The 18,719-nt window shown below is 52.1% G+C and overlaps 1 protein-coding gene across 3 annotated transcripts in view; it reads left to right on the top strand.

Annotated features, from left to right (window-relative positions):
* Positions 1–18,271, top strand: part of NEURL1 (neuralized E3 ubiquitin protein ligase 1) — a 79,539-nt gene extending 61,268 nt beyond the window's left edge. For all 3 annotated transcript variants that reach the window (XM_082425212.1, XM_082425213.1, XM_082425211.1), the window contains 3 exons: positions 11,230–11,919; positions 15,133–15,279; positions 15,812–18,271. In XM_082425212.1, the coding sequence (XP_082281338.1) occupies positions 11,230–11,919; positions 15,133–15,279; positions 15,812–16,050 (1,076 nt within the window). In that variant the 3' untranslated portion in view covers positions 16,051–18,271. The remainder of the gene's footprint in view (positions 1–11,229; positions 11,920–15,132; positions 15,280–15,811) is intronic.
* Positions 18,272–18,719: the final 448 nt, after the last annotated feature.

Here is an 18,719-nt window from a genome sequence, read left to right as displayed (position 1 = left end):
TGGAAAAATGTTTTTTCTTTTTGTCCTTTCTGACTTCAGAGCCTAGGAACAGTGAAGCTCTTTTTTTTCAAAACACTTTTATTTGAGTAAAAAAGATAGATAGAAAGAAAAAAAGACAGTGAAAGTAAAAACAAAGAAATGAGTAATCGTTAGAAGTCTTTCTGTGTGAAGGAGGGATCCATGTCTTACCCAGCTAGTTTCCTCTCCAGGGTGGAATCTTGTGCCTGGTGTGTACAGGACCCTGAGGAATATTTGCAGGGGTGGGTAGGGGAGAGTGGTGGGATGGATGGATGACTTGTTAGATGAAGGAAAGGGTTGGGGGCATGGCTGAGGTAGACCCAGCCCTGCTCACAGACAGCCACAGGCTCACTGGGAGACAAAGCAAACACTCCAGAACAATCAGGGCATAGCCCAAGAGACAACAGTAAATCGCTGAACACTGTGGTCATAGGATCTCATCCATTTGCCAAGATGGTTTCCATCCAGTTATCTCATTTAACCTTTAACCTCTCAGCAGCTGGCCCTGGAGGGAGTGATTATTATCCCCATTTGTCAGGGAGAAAATTGAGGCCCATGGAAGGCCTGTCCTGTTCGTGTATGGGTGTGGCAGAGCTGGGACTTGAACTGGCTGTTCTGATGCCAAAAGTAGTACCTTTCGCATTACCTGTCCCCTCCCCATCCGCACCCACCCACCCCCAGCCGCAGTGGTGGGTTTAAGCAGGAAGTCAGAGGAGGCTGAAGTCGGTGTGGGAGGATGGAGTCTAGGAAGGCTTCTTGGTGGGGGAGGCTTAGGCTGGGCCTACAAGATCCAGGAGGGTTGGGATGGGGGTGAGGATGAAGGGGACATACTGGGTGAGATGGGGCTTCCAAATCTCAGGGGCTGAGGGAGGGGCTTGGAGAGTAATCTTGAAGGGCCCCACCCTGGGGCAGAGCCCAGGCACTGACCTGGCCCAGCCTCTTTGACTATAAATGGGTTTTCACGCAGTATTTTCAGTTGCATTTGGATTTCCTGTCAGCCTCCTCTCTGTATACCCAATAAGGCCAAGGCCCCAGCTGATTCCCGTCACAGCTGTAAATCACTATAATCCCTGGGCATTTTAAAACACTGATTATGGCCCCTAAAATGAATTAGCAGATTAAAATAGCTCCTCGATTTGTTCTTCCTAAATTGATTTTTTTTGTGAAGGAAGGAGAGACCCACCCAAGTTATCTTCGGAGGTGGGCCTGCTGCTCTATGCCCTCATTCCGTGCCCCTGCCCCCGGGACACACCTGCTGCCCTGTATAGTCTCAGGGTCCATTTCCCTCCCTCTCCTCCCCACTTCTCATCTCCCCCTCTCTCCTCACCTGCCACTTCACTGCACCTGTGTCTTTCTGGGCCTCTCTCTCCCTCTACCCAGATCCCGCCGGCTCCTCTGCTTTCCCTCGTCTTCCTCCTCAGCTGAGTTTCTCCTCTGAAGAAGTCACTCTCTGTCTTGGGGGCTCTGAGGGTGGGCCTGTCTTTCCTGGGGTGATTGTCCCCCAAAACCATGGCTCATCTTTAGAGATTACCTGCCAGGCCTGCCCCCTCCCCTCTTGCCTCCACCTGGAACCTGTGGCCAAAGCCCTCCAAGCTCCTCAGCCCAGAAACATCCTGGGCTCCCTGGCACATAGTAAGTCCACAAGTCAGGCCATGGACAGATTGGCCGTCTTCCCACCACAGAGTGGAGGCAAGGGCTGGTGTGTCTCCCTGATTGACACCTCCAGGTGGGGTCCCCATCCCCACCCCCCACTGCCCTAACCATCACCTTGGCCCCCTGATGCCTGTGCCATGGCCCCAGTAGACCTGCTTCAGGACTTCCAGGCTCCCTGTTACGCTGGAGTTCACAGCAGATCACGCTCTTCCCTCTGGGCACCCTGGCCCAAGCCCAGGCTGGTATCTCCAAGAATAACAGCTTCCTACCTCCAGGAAGAAGGACCTGCCAGCAACTAAATAAATACAAGTTTTATGGGGTGATTAATACTTGGAGAGATAAGTTCCTATCCCAGTTTTCAAGGTCTCCCTCCTCCTCTCAGAAGTGTTGGTTCAGGAAGAGCAGCTGTGGATCCTGGCAGAAAGCTGGTGAGCCAGGAATCCATTTGTAGGGTGTTCCTGCGCACCTCGCTGTGCCCACCACAGCCTAGGTGCTGTGCAGGGGTTGGAGGAGACACTAGAATTGGAAACCCAGCCCCTCTCCTTAAAGAGTGTTTATATTGGGGGACATGCCATATGACTGCTCTGAGGTGACCTAAATCCAATACTGCAAAAAAGTGTGGCTGAAGAATAAAACTGGGCGGGGGGGGGCGGTGAGGGGTGCAGCTGGGGAGCAATCCAGAAGGACTTCCTGTAGGAGATGAGTTTCAAGTCAGAAACCAGGGGAGGTGAAAAGAATGGACTGGTTGAGGAGGAACAATTTAGGCCAGACAGGAGGGGTGTGCATTGGCACAGAGGTGGGGAATTGGTGGTCAGTCGGGGAGCATATCCTTCAGGGCATGGGATGAAGTGGGAAGATAGTGGATGACTTGCGGAGAGCAGGTGTGTATGGGTGTGGGTATGCTCATGCATCACAGAGGAGAGAGCCAAGAGAGTAGAGAGTTTCCAGCAGCTTCTTGCTGTCAAGTTTTTCAGTAAGAGGAAATGTGGCCCAGAGATGGGGAGGGACCTACCCAAATTCTCCCAACTAGTCAGAAGCCAGGCTGGGCCTGGAATTCAGACCTCCCAGCTGATGTGGGCACAAGGTCAGTGTGAGAAGACTTATTGCCACATCAAGATGTCTGTGGCTGAGCCCAGGAGGGTGTTAGGAGGCCATTAGGGGGGCTCCCAAGGACTCATGGTGTCATCCTAGGTCTTGGTAAAAGACCCCACCTGCCTACTGAGGAGAAAGATGTACAGAGACTCTCAGGGTAGCTTTCTGGGGGCCAGGCTGCTGCTGCACCAGTTTCTGGGGTGGTGGGCCAGCGTGGCGGCTCAGCATTGAGAGGCCTGGGCCTCTCCGTAGATAAGGCCTGGGGTCAGGTCTCTGTCCCGGGTGTGCCTCAGCTTGTGGTACAGAGTGTGAGGCATCCTGGCCGGCTGAGGACCACACTGCCATCTGGGGCTTCCGCTTCCCAGGCTAAACCAATATTTACCTTCAGCTGTGGCTGCCAGGGGCCGAGAGGCAAATATTGGCTTAAGGAGCCCGAGCCAAGCTCTTGGGATGGAGAAAGAGCTGAGGATGCTGATAGTGATTTCTTCCTTTTTGATGGTTTTCATTTCTTTTTTTTTTTTTAAATTTTATTTATTTATTTATTTTTGGCTGCGTTGGGTCTTCATTGCTGCGCGCGGGCTTTTCTCTAGTTGCGGCAAGCGGGGGCTACTCTTTGTTGTGGTGCGTGGGCTTCTCATTGCGGTGGCTTCTCTTGTTGCGGAGCACGGGCTCTAGGCACGCAGGTTTCAGTAGTTGTGGTTCGCGGGCTATAGAGCGCAGGCTCAGGAGTTGTGGCTCACAGGCTTAGTTGCTCTGCAGCGTGCGGGATCTTCCCGGACCAGGGCTCGAACCCGTGTTCCCTGCATTAGCAGGTGGATTCTTAACCACTGCACCACCAGGGAAGCCCTTCATTTTCTTCTTAGTTAAAAAAAAAAAAATCTTGCTGTTCTTTCTGCTTCGGAGACTCTTCCAGGTGCTTCTTTTTTGCTCACCTCAAATTCTGCCAGTTATATCAAGGCCCAGTACCAAACCCTCCCCTCCACCAGGGAGCCTTCCCTGACCTCCCGTGTTCTTCGTGACCCTTCCTCTTCCTGAAGCGAGTGGAGGTCTAAGCAGTGTCAGCAGTTCTACATCATATATTGTCCTCTTCAAGAATACAGTAGAAATCCTCTTTGTCTATATTATAAAGAAAGTTATTACTGTACCTATTTTGCAGATAAGGAAACAGAGGCTCAGAGAGGTCTGATAACTTGTCCATGGTCACACAGCTTGGTGAAGCTGGGACTTGAGCCCAGAAGTGTGGGCTACATTAATTCCCAGCTTCTCTAAATATGAGTCTCTCTGGTCTCCCTATAATGTCTAGATACCCCCTCAAGGGTGGGGATTTTGGCCCCCTTATGTCTTCCAGAATAGAGCTTGTGAGAGCTTCAGGCATCAGGGATCAGCCATATGTGTTGGGCACAGATAGGCCACCAGGGCCCCGGCAGAGTCGAAGAGGGGCAGTGGGAGCCCAGCATCCCGTTTCAGTGGTGAGGGTAGGTCTGCCTGCCTTGTAGTTCCCTGAAGGCTCTTGAGGGTTTTGTTTGATTCTGTTGTTCACAGTGTGCTCTAGTTTTCTACCAGAATGAATATATATAAAATGCAACCATATATAATTGCCAATATTTGACTGTTTGTAATGTCCAGAAATGGCAATTTTATGTGTTTCCATCTAGTATCTCTTTGGCCCAAGATATAGTTCTGGGGACCTTGGAGAGACCTGGTGGCCCAGAGTGGGGTGTGTTTAGGGGAGGAGCTGGGGCCTTGTAGTATTGGGGACAAAGCTGTCATTTCAGAAGCAGGAGACCTGACTGAATCGACTCCACTTGGCCATTCACTAGCTTTGGGCATGTCTCTCAGCGTCTCTATGCCTCAACCGCCTTGTCTGTTATTTGGACATAATTATACATGCACCATGTACCTCACAGATATTCTGTGAGGCTCACATATGTAAAAGTGTTTATACAAATGGGAAGGGCTGTCTTTTTAGGTTAAAAAGGAATATCTAAAAACACCACCAAAATAGACAATCCCCTGCCAGTCCTCTCATTGGAAGAGGGAGCCTTAAAACCAAGTCCCTGTGTCTGGATGAAAGTCAAACCATGCTATCTAGACTGTTTCTTGGAACGAGATCTATGGTTCTCCAGCTGGGTTCCTTGGAGCACTGGGATTCCACAGAGGCACCTCTGAGGCAGCTGAGTGGCAGGGCTCTGTGGCCACCACTTAGACTTTAAGCAGAGTTTTCCGTTCCATTGGATGAGTGATTCCACTGCTTGAAAAAAAAGTTTGAGAACCACCAGACCAGATGATTCTGAGAATCTATACATCTAAGATCCTGTGGCTTGAAGATTCTATAACTCTAAGAGTCTATGACTCTGAGTGATTCTGGGACATTCTGCCCTTCCCTCCGTGAGCCTCAGAAAGTGTGTTTGTTTCTCCTAGCTTTCCCGTGGTCGGGTTTACATGGAGAGGGTGGGGGTGGTGTGAGCTCAGGGCACTGCCCAGAAGGGTGGAGAAACCCCTCGCCCATCCAAGCCATGTACCTGTCCTCCTGGCTCCTTCTCCTGCTCCGTGCCAGCTGCAGACCGGCAGGAAGATGTTTATGGACACAGTAAATGGGTTGGCGCGCCTTCCAAACAGGGGCCGGCAGAGATCTGCCAGCCAGCTGGGCGGCTGCAGGCTGACCCGTGGTTAAAGATTATCCAGCGCTGCGGATGTGCGAATCTAAACAAACAAGTCTTGGGCTGATGGCAGGCCCTGCTTCAAAGGAGCCTCTGCTCCAGTTCCCAGGCCCTGCCTTGGTTACCCCGCACTGGCCGGCGGCATGGGGGGCTGAGTGGGTCTCTGGGCGGGAGCTGGCCCTGGTGCCCTCCGCCTGGCGCCTCTTCCTCCACTCCTTTCCTTTCTCCTCACTGGTTTTGCTCAGACTGTTCTCCCCAGGCATTTGCTAATGCAGTTTTCCCACCCGAGTGGCTCTCACTTCTGTCAATCCAGACCCTCTTGTCCTTCAGGGCCTGGGTCAAATCTTGTTTTTCCTGAGATGCCGTCTCTGAACAACTGTGACTGTTAGAAAAACTTTCCTTGCATGGATCAAGTGTCCTGTACCCACTCCTTGGGGCCCCCTCTGAGCCTTCTCTTCTTTAGGATAAATCTCCCTTTTAGGATAATGCTGTCCAACTGAGGCTAAGGACTTCTGTTTCAGAGTGAGTCAAAGTAGAGGACAGATGGCCTTGAGAAGTGGTGAGCTTCTTGTCCCCAGGGGCATTCTAGCCAAGGCTGGTGAGAACTTGGCAGAGATAAACAGATTTCCTCATTCTCCTCTGAGGTCCTGTCTTACCTGAGACACTGAGAATTTTGTAACAAAATTGTACTCAAATATTTTCATGCCTCCAAGCTTCAAGTCTCCCAAGGGCTACTGGCTCTCCAGGGCCCAGGTCCTGGCTCTCCCTCTCCTTAACCCCTGCCCAGGGCTGGGCACACAGGGGGTCAATGAGTGGGTGCCCTGAGTGCCACCCTGAGGGGAGGAAACCCTGGCCCAGGCCTCCCTGCCCTTTGCAGGGTCTGGCTCTTTCTGCCCGGGCCCAGGGGATCTGCAAAGCCAGCGCCAGGCACCAGATTAGGCAGGAGCTGAAGACTGGCAAGTTCTCTCCTGAAAGATGGGACACGAGAGGGGAGCCAGCTTTGCAGCTCCTCCCATGGCCCTGTGCCACCCCTCCCCTATCATAAACACCTCCAAGTGGGCAGCTGTGTGTCCCAGGCACGGATTAAATAACTTGTTGCTTCAAACATGGCGCCACCCCACTGCTTGGGGGTCACAGGCTGGCCCTCTGGGTTTTCCAAGCTGTACCCCAGGGCGCAGTCCTGGGCTGAGGTTCGGCCCTTGGTTGTTCTCCCCTGGCTTCGGGGGCCCGGACCCTTCCCTGACCTCCAGCTTGATGTGGACTCGCATCAAGGTGATGTGACCTTTGCCGTCCCCTCTGTGGAGGGTGCTGTGACCAGTTCCTCCGTCTCAGGTTTCATCTATTTCAGGGCCCCACGCAGCCGGGCACACTGATGGGATGGTTATTTTGGAGCTTGCTGGTGGCCTGCAGCTGCTCCTGACCCCGAGGGGTGGAGGGGATGGGAGAGAAGACATACTTGGGCTGGGCACTGGCCCCAGAGATTCCATTTTTAGCTGTTTCCCAGCATCTCCTGTACCTCCTCTCCTAACTCCTGTGATATTTCAACAAAGGCCAAAGGGATCTCTTTCCTACCCCTTCCCCTCTCTCTCTCTCTTCGCCCACTGTTTCTCCTTCTTTCTCTTCTTTCATCTCTAATCACCATTTGTAGCTTCTCCTTCCTGGTCTTTAGTCAGTAATGTCATTCCATGATTTTGTCCTGGGTGCTTAGCATGACTGATGGAAAGTCCTAGGTTCAAAAAGTTAGTTGTCTGAGTGCAGGTGGACCTGACTTTGGTTGATAAACTCAACCTGAGCAAATGGTAATAACTGAAGTTATCAAGTATGCAGGTGCCAGGGGCTTCTCAATCTACCTCTGATCCCCGCGACAACATCGCAAAGCAGGTATTAGTACCCCTGTTCTCATGGTGAGTGATCGGGGGCTGGAGGACAGTTGCTTACCCACAGGCCACCAGCCAAGTGCTGGATCAGACATTTAAACCCAAAGCCCATGCATATTCTTCTGAACCATGTAGCAGGAAAACAATAACAATGGCTCATATTAACCTCACGATTATTATGTGCCAGGTACTCTACTAGGTGCCCTAGGTACTGTATTCCACCTCATCTTCTCAGCATCCCTTCCGAGGGGAGTATTAAGAGTCCGTATTTTATACCAGTAAGTAAATGCTGATTTCACTGCTGAAGAAGAGAGTCCCAGAGGGGTTAAGCTATTTGTCCAAGGTCATAGAGCCAGGAAATGGCAGAGCTAGGATTTGAACCCAAGCTGATGACTTCAGAGTCCTTGCACTTAACTATGCTCCTGTCTTGCCTACCAGTATATGGATTTTGTTAACCAAAAAACCTAAAATACTTTTAGGTTGCATTATTAGAAGTATAGTGTACTTATCAGGGGAGGTGTGATGGCCACATTGTGCCTTGAGCTGGTCAGGGCACATCTGGAATACTGAGTCTGGTTGTGTTCATTGTCTAAGAGGTGGGAAGGTGTGTGGGGAGTCTGAGTATTCCCTGAGGAAAGCTGTCCTCAGTGTGGGGCTGAGAGGCAGCCCCAGAGGTAGTAGGTATAAATACAGGGAGGTTATGAGCGAGCCCTAGAAAGTAAACTGTATAAAGAGCAACACATGATAGGTGTGTGTTTATATGTACAGATTTGTGTGGAGTGATCGTTTTATTTAGGTTGATACGCAGGCTGCTCATTTTCATTATCTAGCAATTTTGTATAAAAATAGCAAGTAATTTGTAAACACTGCCAGAATATTTTCTAGCTGGTTTGTAATTTTTTAAGAGTTACTTTGTTTGTGTTTGTTGTAGTGGTGGCGGTTCTTGTGTTGATTTTTATTGTAAGTGTAGATCTGTAAATTCAATTGCAGTATTTAAAGCTTCAGCATGACACCTTGTGTGTATGAGAGGAGGGATTTCAAGGAAGATGGTGTGAAGAGTGAGTTGGGTGGCAGTTGTCAGTTGTGGGAATTTCTTTTCCTATGGGGTATGTGATTTTGTCAAAAGGAAGTATTTCTCCCAAAATAGGGAGTAGGCAAACTACCAATCAGTTAAGCTTTGTGTGTATGCTAGTTTAAAAAAGATAATATGTAATAGAATGTAAAAAAAAAAAAAAAAAAGCTTTTATGGTGGATTTTGTAAATTTGTTACAGGGTAACCTGTTTTCTAGCTGTGATCTTACCACTTCAAATGGGTGTAATTTGAATAAATTTTGTATGGTAAAGGATCAATAAAATGAAGAGTTCAGAAAAAAAAAAATACAGGGAGGTAGATTTCAGTTTAAGAGTAGGAAACATTTTCCTAAAGACAGAGTAGCTCAGCCGTGGCACTACTGGGAGGTAGTGGGTATATTCAAGCAGAAGAGGACTCCTGAAGGGGCAGAGCAGGAGAGCTCACATTCCAGCCCCATTCAGGAATCTGTTCTGAGGGTCTGCCCAGCTCCATGGGCTCTGGCCTGATTGTCCTGAGCGTGTGGGGTGGGCTGGAGAGAGGAGTGTGTGTGGGGTGTGTGTGTGGGCCCCCATGACAGCCTTGTTCCCATAGGCCCGGCTGGGCATCTCTGAGCCACTTGTTTCCTCCTCACCCTGTTTCCCCATCCCTTCTCCTCTCTGTCCCCAACCCTCTGGACTCCTCAAGGGCCGCTGCCCGGAATCCCTAAGGGGTAGGGGAGAAGGGGCTGTTCCCTGGGGTCCAGGTCAGCCCACAGCCCTCCTCAGCCCCCCACTATTGTCTCCCGTGTCTTGCCCTCCTCGCCTCTGCCTCTCCGCAGCCCCCCAGCCTCTCTGCACCATTACTGTCACAGAGTCAATTCCCTGGAATAATCACATTTTCTGGTCGGCTCCCTCCTCCTTGCCAAACACGATGCTGGGAATCCTGACTAGCCAGGCCCCAAGAGGCTTCTCCAGAGAAGCAGGAGCCTTGGGGGGAGGGCCGGCCCAGCACCCTCTCCTTGCTGGGGTCCAAACAACACTGTTCCTGGAAGGGGCAGGGGAGCTGGGGGAGAACAAAGATAGAGAGGCTTTAGAGAGCGTCTCTAGATTCAGCTGGAGCTGAATTCTGGCCTCTGCGGCCCCTACCAGTCCAGTCCCCCAAGCTTTGCTCTCACACCAAGCACTCCAGCAGCCCTTACTCAGTTCCTGGAGAGAAAGCACAGATTCTCCCTGGGGGAGGCTCAGAGAAAAGCCTCCTGAGAAGGAATTGGCCCATGATGTGAGCTGCGGTGGTACTAGCCAAATTTAGGGACTCCCACAGAAAGGGTTCAGTAAACGAGGAGGGCCCGAAAGTGGAGAATGTGGCGTTGGGAGTTGGACAGATCTTGCTTTAATCCTGGATCTGCCACTTCGTGGCTGTCACATAACATCTCTGAGCTTTATCTGTACAATGGGAACAACTTCATGGGATGCTTTAAGGATGAAATGCAGGGGTAATTCATCGCACCTGATGACTTTTATTACAAATTATAGGACTCCATAAAGCAGAGATAACCAGCCATTAAAAAAGTATGGTATCAAAAACATGGTTATTAGTGTAGAAAGGTATTCAGAACACAGTAAATGGAAAAGCTAGTTTTTTGGGGTTTTTTTAAGATGTTTTCTGACTTTATTTATTTTTGGCTGTGTTGGGTCTTCGTTTCTGTGCGAGGGCTTTCTCTAGTTGTGGCAAGTGGGGGCCACTCTTCATCGCGGTGCGCGGGCCTCTCACTATCGCGGCTTCTCTTGTTGTGGAGCACAGGCTCCAGACGCGCAGGCTCAGTAGTTGTGGCTCACGGGCCTAGTTGCTCCGTGGCATGTGGGATCTTCCCAGACCAGGGCTCGAACCCGTGTCCCCTGCATTGGCAGGCGGATTCTCAACCACTGCGCCACCAGGGAAGCCCGAAAAGCTAGTTTTGAAAAGAAAATTTGTATAGCAGAGTTCTTTGCCTGGAGTCAATGCCCCGAAATTATCCACGGAATTTAGGGAGAACGTGCATTTTTCTGAGAAGATAGATAAAAGTTGCCACATTTTCAAAAAGATTTGTTACTCGTTAGTTTAAAACTACTGGCATTTATATAGCGTGATTCAATTTTTGTTTTAAAAAAAGAAATAACTAAAATATATTGAAAAAAGGCTGGAAACTCATACATCCAAATATTAATAGTATTTTCCTCTGGATGGTGGGCTGACAGGAGATTACTTTTTCTTTTTGCTGAACTGTCTTTTCTACAAAATACAGTCTGTATTACTTGTATGATTAAAAAGAGAAAGGGTTTGATTTCCAGTTGTCAGTTTTGAAAGGATAGCTTGGATAAATTCACTTAACTTCTCAGCCTCAATGTCCTTCCGTGGCAATAACTTCGCAAGGTAATTGTTGGGGTAAGAACGTCTCTCTGCAATTTGTGCAGAGAGGCGTTCTAGGGTGGGGGGGGGTTGGTTCCCTCTGGCCTCCCAGACGGGTAGGATGTCAGCATGCATTCAACAAATATTATTTACTGCTGCCTTCTAAGTGCTGGGTGCTCTTCTGGCTGCTGGGATTAAAAAGGGAGGGCCCCAGGAGTTAGAAAAAAAAATCCAATTTAATAAGCATATTATTTAGAAGTAATCATGTTTTTAGTTTTGGTGTGTCCTTCCTGCCGGCCTTGATCCTTTGCTTAAACAAATACGTAGTCAGAAGTCCTGCACAACGTTATGTCCTAGCATTTTCTGTGCCATTAGAAACCCGGTGCGTCTTACTGGTGCGCGCTTTAAAGACCAGTGGGAGGAGGTGCGCAGGCGATGGGGACTGGGCGCTGTGGCCCGCGTGATGGTCGCCCTGTCTCCCTCCCCGCCGCAGACAGCGAGCTGGTGCTCCCGGACTGCCTGCGGCCGCGCTCCTTCACCGCCCTGCGGCGGCCGTCGCTGCGACGTGAGGCCGAGGAAGCGCGCCTCTCCGTGAGCCTGTGCGACCTCAACGTGCCGGGCGCCGACGGCGACGAGACCGCGCCGGCCGCCGGCTGCCCCATCCCGCAGAACTCGCTCAACTCCCAGCACAGCCGCGCTCTGCCAGCGCAGCTCGACGGCGACCTGCGCTTCCACGCGCTGCGCGCCGGCGCACACGTCCGCATCCTGGACGAGCAGACGGTGGCGCGCCTGGAGCACGGGCGCGACGAGCGCGCGCTCGTCTTCACCAGCCGGCCCGTGCGCGTGGCCGAGACCATCTTCGTCAAGGTCACGCGCTCGGGCGGCGCGCGGCCTGGCGCGCTCTCCTTCGGAGTCACCACGTGCGACCCCGGCACGCTGCGGCCAGCAGACCTGCCTTTCAGCCCCGAGGCACTGGTGGACCGTAAGGAGTTCTGGGCCGTGTGCCGCGTGCCCGGGCCCCTGCACAGCGGTGACATCCTGGGCCTGGTGGTCAACCCCGACGGTGAGCTGCACCTTAGCCACAATGGCGCCGCGGCGGGCATGCAGCTGTGCGTGGACGCCTCGCAGCCGCTCTGGATGCTCTTCGGCCTGCACGGGGCCATCACGCAGATCCGCATCCTCGGTGAGTGCCCCCGGCCACGTGTCCGCCTCCCCCCAGGTGCACCTGGAGGCTGGCGCCTCCAGACCCAGCCTTCCCTGGAGGAGGGGCGTGTCTGGGTAGGGGGAAAGAGCGCCCACCCCGCCCTTCATGGGGTCTAGTCAAAGAGTCACAGACCCCAAAGATGAGTTCTGGGTGGGACTCAATTATCTAGTCCATAGTTATCAGATCTCACCAGATAAACCCTGGAGAGGGGGAGAAAAGCGGGGAACATTGAGTTTCACGCTCAGAATCTGATTCACCCACATTCCCACAGATACGTAAACGGTTCTCTTACACATTGCCCAGTGGCCATTTAAAAATGGGAAAAAAGAAAATTGTTTCCACCAGCAGCGAACTTTTTGAGGCTCAGTTTCCATTTCTCCTAAAATGGGAATAAAGGTCTCTGCCTCTAAGGGTGATTTTGTGTCTAAATAAGAAAAAGAGGTTGGTATGTCAGTAGCCAGGTATCTCTGCAGGGTGGTGCTTAGATTGGGGGTCTGTGGGGAATCTCCGAGCAGAGGGCCTTGGAGGAAATGGGGTTGCAGATGTCTGGGCCTTCCTGGGTTTGAATGGACAGAGTTTGAAAGGACTGGGTGATGCGGACTTGTGTAAGCCATGTTCCCAGAGTGTTCTGCAGGATAGGTGTCCATTGAAAACGGGTCCTTGGGTCCAGAATGTTTGGGAAATACTGAGTTTTTAAAAAGCAGGCGATTCTTTACTGTAGAACTTCTCAGAGCCTTTAATATACAATGTGAACCTTTAGGAGAGGGTGGTGGTGGTTATGGTGTCCAGCTTTTCCAAGCTCGTTTGACCAGAAATCTTTTTTTTTTTTTTTAACGTGTATCTTCTGGAACCTCTGTTACCCCAGAGTGAGCAGGTGTTCATGCTTTCCAAGTGCTGGTCTGCTCTGCAGCAGCATTCGACTCACTCGGAGAACCTACTACAGTGCAGATTCTTGAATTCCACCTCCAGAGATTTTGATTCTGTAGATCTCGGATTAGGTCCTGGGCATCTGATTTTTTTTTTTTTTCCCTCAGCAAGTTTGCTTAGACACATTTGGAGACCCCTGGGTCTCACAGCCCCTGACCTAGACCTCACCCCAAGAGGCTTCATAGACAAGATAATGTGTGTATGTGAGTGAGCATGAGTTTACGCTATAAGATTGGCATACTGTGTCTAGGCACACGTGAGTAACTAAATGGGTGCGTATTTGTGTATGTAATGCTGTTGGTGATTGTGATAGTGTGTGAGAGTTTTGTGAAATCAGATAAAATCAGTGGAGACTTCCTCCTCTGGAGAGAGACCAAATGAAGATGGAGTGTAAAATAAATTTACAAAGGAATGAAAAGAAATGGGGCTGGGGTGCTAAGAAGTTAGGATTGGGGGAAAATAAGTCAGGAAGGAGGTGAAAAGAAATCAGGCTAGATGAAAAGCCATCAATCAGTAAGGAAAGAAATTGGGGTGAAAATTCAGGATGGAATAAAAACAAACCGGACTGGGGTGCAGAAAAAAAAAAATCAGGTTGAGGTACAAAGATATTTGGCTACATTCACCAGAAGACACTGTTCTCCTCAGATGAAGGAAATAACATAACGACAGGGTACCCTCTTGCCTCAGCACCATGCAATAATAGATAAGTAGCTTTCCAGTGAAGCTTCTGTTGCCCAAAGAGGCTTACTAGACTGGAGCCAAGGAGAAGCTTAAAAACAGACAAGCAAAAACAACCCAGGACTTAAATGTCCCCAAAGGGAAGTAGGTCAAAGTGGGTGTTGAAGAATAATCATTCAGAATTTAATATAGGCTAAACAGAGTGCTCCTGAGCTGTTTGGAGAATTGGGCATCTCAATTAACAAACTGGTGTTAGGGGATCCTGACTGACTCTAAAGGAAAAACCAGTAGCAATGTATGAAGGATAATTATTTACCTTATAGAGGAATGCTTTGCTTTGTTGAAGGCCTAAGTGAACTAAGAGTGGAAAGATATTTCCTTCACTCCAAAACTACAGTCAATTTCATGCTTAATGGTGAAACATTAGAAATATTCTTATTAAAGTCTGGAATATGATAGAGATGCCTTATAGTATTGTTCTGAAAATGCTAACCGGTGCAATAAAGCAAGAAAAGCAAATAGGAGGTATGAATTTCTGAAAGGAGATGATAATTAACTTGAAACCTGGTTAACACTAATAAGAGAAATCCTATGGACAGCTAATGAATATTCTTAGAAACAGTGACTAGTAAATGAATTAGAATGAATAACTAGTAATAAAAAATATCTCACTGAGCACTTATTTATGTGTAGGGCATTATGTTAGGGCCTGTGGGAGACTTACAGGTGAATCAGACTTCCTGCTTTCAGGAAGCGCAAGGTTTAAGTAGGGAAACAAAGTTACGTTCCTGGGCAAAGAACAAATAATTTCCTATCCTCTGTGGTTTTTTATTTCTGTGCATGGCGTGTGTGGCTGGTCAGTGCTAGATAGAGATATGTGGTTGTCGGGGGGTGGGGTCAAGGCTGTCCAGACGAGGGGGTCGAGGATAGCCCCAAGAGACTCCCTGGACAGTTAGCTCTTTGAAGGTAAAGGCTCTGTCTGTCTCATTCCCAGTTTTATATATACACAGTGTCTGGTACCTGGTAGGCTCTCAGCAAGTACTTGTTGAAGGGAGGAGGGAGGGAGGGATGGAAGGGAAGAGGAAAGCGAGGGAAGAAAGGAAAGAAGGTTGGGCAGAACAAGTGTGGGAGATGGTGTGGAGTATTTTGAAGGTGCCAATGCAGAGGAGAAGGGGGGTGATGGCACGGGGCTCTGACTAGGATGGTGAGGCCAGGGCTTGAAGGGCCATGCTGGGTGGGAGGAAGGCGACTTTGTTCTCTGGCATGGGAAACCTTGAAGGTGAAGGAAGCATGGGGAAGGGTGGAGGTGGGATTCTAGGCAGGGGGCTTGTTTGGAGATGGCAGATGGAGTAACACCAGAGCATGATGCGTGTGGCCCTCCAATTTGTAGGCGGGAACAGAGAGCTGGGGCAGGGTGCGAGCCAGTCGGTGGAGTCCCACCCTGAGCCTTATGGCTGGGCCGTGTGGTCAGGCTGTACCACCCATTTCTCTCCTGGGAACCTAATAGAGGGGTGGAGATTCGAGCTTTCTCCCAGTGGGCCTCTGAGTGGCTAGTGTGTCCCTCCCTCCTTCCCACCCTTTCTGCAGGCTCCACCATCCTGGCAGAGCGGGGCATCCCATCACTCCCCTGCTCCCCTGCCTCCACACCAACCTCGCCCAGCGCCCTGGGCATCCGCCTCTCTGACCCCTTGCTCAGCACATGCAGCTCTGGACCTCTGGGGAACTCTGCTGGCGGTAAGTAGGCTGGCCCCTCCAGTTCCATGGTGACCATGCCAGACCTCCCACCCTGAGGACCCCATCCCCCCCTCACCCTGGCTGAGGCAGGCATGCAGCCTCTGTATCAGGACTGGGCCCTGGAGGAGCTGGAGATGGGCCCAGTGAACCCTGGTTGAGTGGTGATTTCCGGGGTGTACCCCATCCTGTCCCCCAGCTGGGCAGCTTTCTCCAAAGGACTTCTTTAGCACAAAGAACACCAAAGGGTAAGGAGGGGTCTTCCTCAAATGGTTTTGGGCCCCCTTCCTTCCTCCATCCCTCCCTCCTCCTCTCAATGCCTCATGGACACCCTGGCCCCTGGTCTGGGCACTGAGGGGCCAGAAGTGGGGCTGTCCAGAGTGTATCCTCTCCTCTCTTGCGCCCAGGAAGTTGGGTGGTAGGTTAGACAGGCCGATCCTGATAAATGGAGGGGGAGAGGCCAGGGGGCTCTCTTCATGAACCTGGGACCAGGCTGGGCCATGTCTCCTCCTGACTGGTGTCCGCTTGCCCCCAGGGACGGCCCCCAACTCACCGGTGAGCCTGCCAGAGTCGCCAGTGACTCCAGGCGGGGGCCCGTGGAGCGATGAGTGCACCATTTGCTATGAGCACGCAGTGGACACGGTCATCTACACGTGCGGCCACATGTGCCTCTGCTATGCCTGTGGCCTGCGCCTCAAGAAGGCTCTACACGCCTGCTGCCCCATCTGCCGCCGCCCCATCAAGGACATCATCAAGACCTACCGCAGCTCCTAGCCCGTCGTGGTGCCCTACCCCTCACGCCGACCTCCTCAGACTCCGGCCCAGCTCCACCTGAGGGGCAAGTCAACAGGGGCCCTTCTCTTCTTCCTCATTTTGGAAATTCTTTTCCCTTATCATTAAACATGGGAAACAGCCCCAAAAGTTTTGGGGAGGAAGGGGTTATCAGGCAGGGAGGTGGGGGCAGAAGCAAATCGCCTGCTCTTCCCTGCACGCTGAGGGGCTAAACTGGGGTCTCAGCTTCTCCTGATCCTTCCCCATCCGGGGTAGATTCCCAGGAGGTCCTTCTAGCCCGTGTGGCACCTTTGTGAGAATTAATTAGAAAGTGTGTCCCTTCCTCTGGGCGGATGTGGCCCTGAGCCCAGACATGTGGCTTGGCTAGTGGAGTGTGGACTTGGACTTCAGCCTCCATTTTCTCCCTCAGCCAACTGCCCTTGAGCAGTGCACAACCTGTGCAACAGCAGCCCTAGGCAGGCAGCTCCTGAGCTGCTGCCTTACTCTCTGACCTACACCTACCTTCTCCGTCCTTTCTTCCCTGCCCCTTGGGCCTGGAAGCCAGGGGTAAGGAGGCCAGTGGATACCTCTCATCCTGGGCAGGCTGCAGCCTCCATGCCATGTCCATCTCCCACTCACCCTGGATGGGTGGACAGACAGGCTACAGAAGCCTCCAGGCTCTGGGTCCCTAGACCCCTGGCCTGGTTGAGATGTGGAGGGCCCCTTTCTGGTCATAGCCTGTCTGCCCCAGTCATCTTGCTGGATGCTGCTGCCCAGGGGCAGCCCCTCGGTGTGGGCTGGAGAGCAGGGTCTGTCTTCTGTCAGGCTCTCTGAAGAACAGGTTTGCAGCTACCCTCTGTGACCTCTCCTCCCCCATTTCAGTGCTATTCTGGGCCGGGCTGATACTCAGAGAGGCTGTAGCGTCCCCAGGAGAGGGCAGGGCCCTGGGTTGGGAGTAGGGGGTTCCCTGGAGTAAGAACAGGCTTTTTCCGTATTTTAATTTATTTATTTATTGGGTTTGTAGGGGTTATTTGGGGGGGGGGGACTGAACTCCCATCCCCCAGACCCCTAGAAATGCTGTCCTGGTGGGCGGGGTGCCTGGTTAGAGGGGCCAGCAGAGGTGGTCATCACTCAAAATCTTCCCCAGACTGCAGCCCAAAAGTCCATAGCCAGCTCTGCTTACCACGAAGTAGAACTCCAAAGGGGCTGAAGTGGGAGGCCTTCTGACAAATTGTATCCATTTTATAGAGAGGGCAGCAGAGCCTCTGCAGCGCCCTGGGACTAGGGCATCACCCCAGAGCCACAAAATGCCCTTCGTCTTGGGCTGGAGCAGGGTTATCATAATTGGCTCATTATACATCATGAGGCCCAGCAGTTCCCTCCTCCATAAGGACATAAAAAGTTCTGGGCAGGCTGAGGGAGGGAAGGCCAGCTGGCCTCATCATTGTAGGGGTAGGGAGCCTGTTCTTAGGCTCTCCGGTCCCAGGAAAGAGGAGAAGGGAAGAGGATGGGTCCCAGCCCCTCTGGGTTCTTAGTCCTGATTCTGGGGTGAGGGAGTGCCCCCGCAGCTGCTCTTAGGTTATAGTCATCTCAGCCCTGCACACCCTGTCCTGATAGGCCATGGCTGGGGCCAGCTCTGAGTCCTGGCCTAGTCTCCCCTGAGCCTCCCAGCCCTCGGCCCCCTCAGATAGTTTTTTACGCCTGTCGGAGACTGCTTTGCCATATGGCTGGCAGAGCGTGGGATTCTGGACCTGGCCACTGACCAGTTGTGTGGCCCTGACCAGGTCGAAGCCTCTCTGAGCCTCAGCTGCCACCTCTGTAAAGTGATTTTTGGGGTCGGGGAGAGACTTTCCTTGTGACTCTCAGGGGTTCTCTGGTGGGGGCTGCTATGGGGTGGTGTGGTGGGACAGCACAGGATGCCAGGCGGGCCCTGTCTGTACCTGCCTTGCAGGGAAGCCACAGTTCTACCGTGGGTCTCCCCTCCCCACTGACCCTGTAGACCCCTTCTGTGGGAGTGGGGTGAGGTGGGGCTGGTGGGGCCCCATCCAGTCAGGGGTCCCCTCTCAGGCAAGGAGAGTTCTTACATGCAGGGGCTGTGCAGCCTGAGCGTCAGGGAGAGGAAGCCACCGTCCTGTTGTCTCTGCTAGCCTGGAGGTAGCTGCTGCCTCCTCTGTGAACTTGGGTCACCGTGATTGATTGTGAATAAAGGTGATTTCATACCAGCCTGAGGGCTGTGCTGTGCAGTCTGGAGGGCTGGGGACGGAGGGCAGGCGGGCTGGTGGGTGTGCAGGAGCGGAGGGGAGGAGGGGAGTCAACAATCAGGAAAGGCTCCCTGGAGAGAGCAGGGGAGGGGGAGGTGGCTGGAGCGTGACCTGGGGCTTGGATGGCAGGGGCCAGAATGCCAGGTGAGCCTCACCGTACGCTGAAAGGGAGAAGCTACTGCCCCTCGCCGGCCTCAGGTCCCTGGATCTGTGAGGAGCAGCAGGAGTCCATGACGCTCCTAAGGCCGAGCCGGGTCTAAATCTGGTGTGCGACCTTTGTGGAGGGGCAGCGCCACCTAGGGGCTAAAGGATGGCAGGCGCTGTGCTGAGCTCCCCAGAACAGGGCCTGCCCGTCTCTCACCCGAAGCCCAGACCTGGAAGCTCAGCTGCCGCTCCCACTGGCCGGTGCGG

The sequence above is a fragment of the Balaenoptera physalus genome (genome assembly GCF_965194825.1).
Source record: "Balaenoptera physalus genome assembly, chromosome: 14".
Lineage (NCBI taxonomy): Eukaryota > Metazoa > Chordata > Mammalia > Artiodactyla > Balaenopteridae > Balaenoptera > Balaenoptera physalus.
This window is presented reverse-complemented; position numbering and strand designations above follow the sequence as displayed.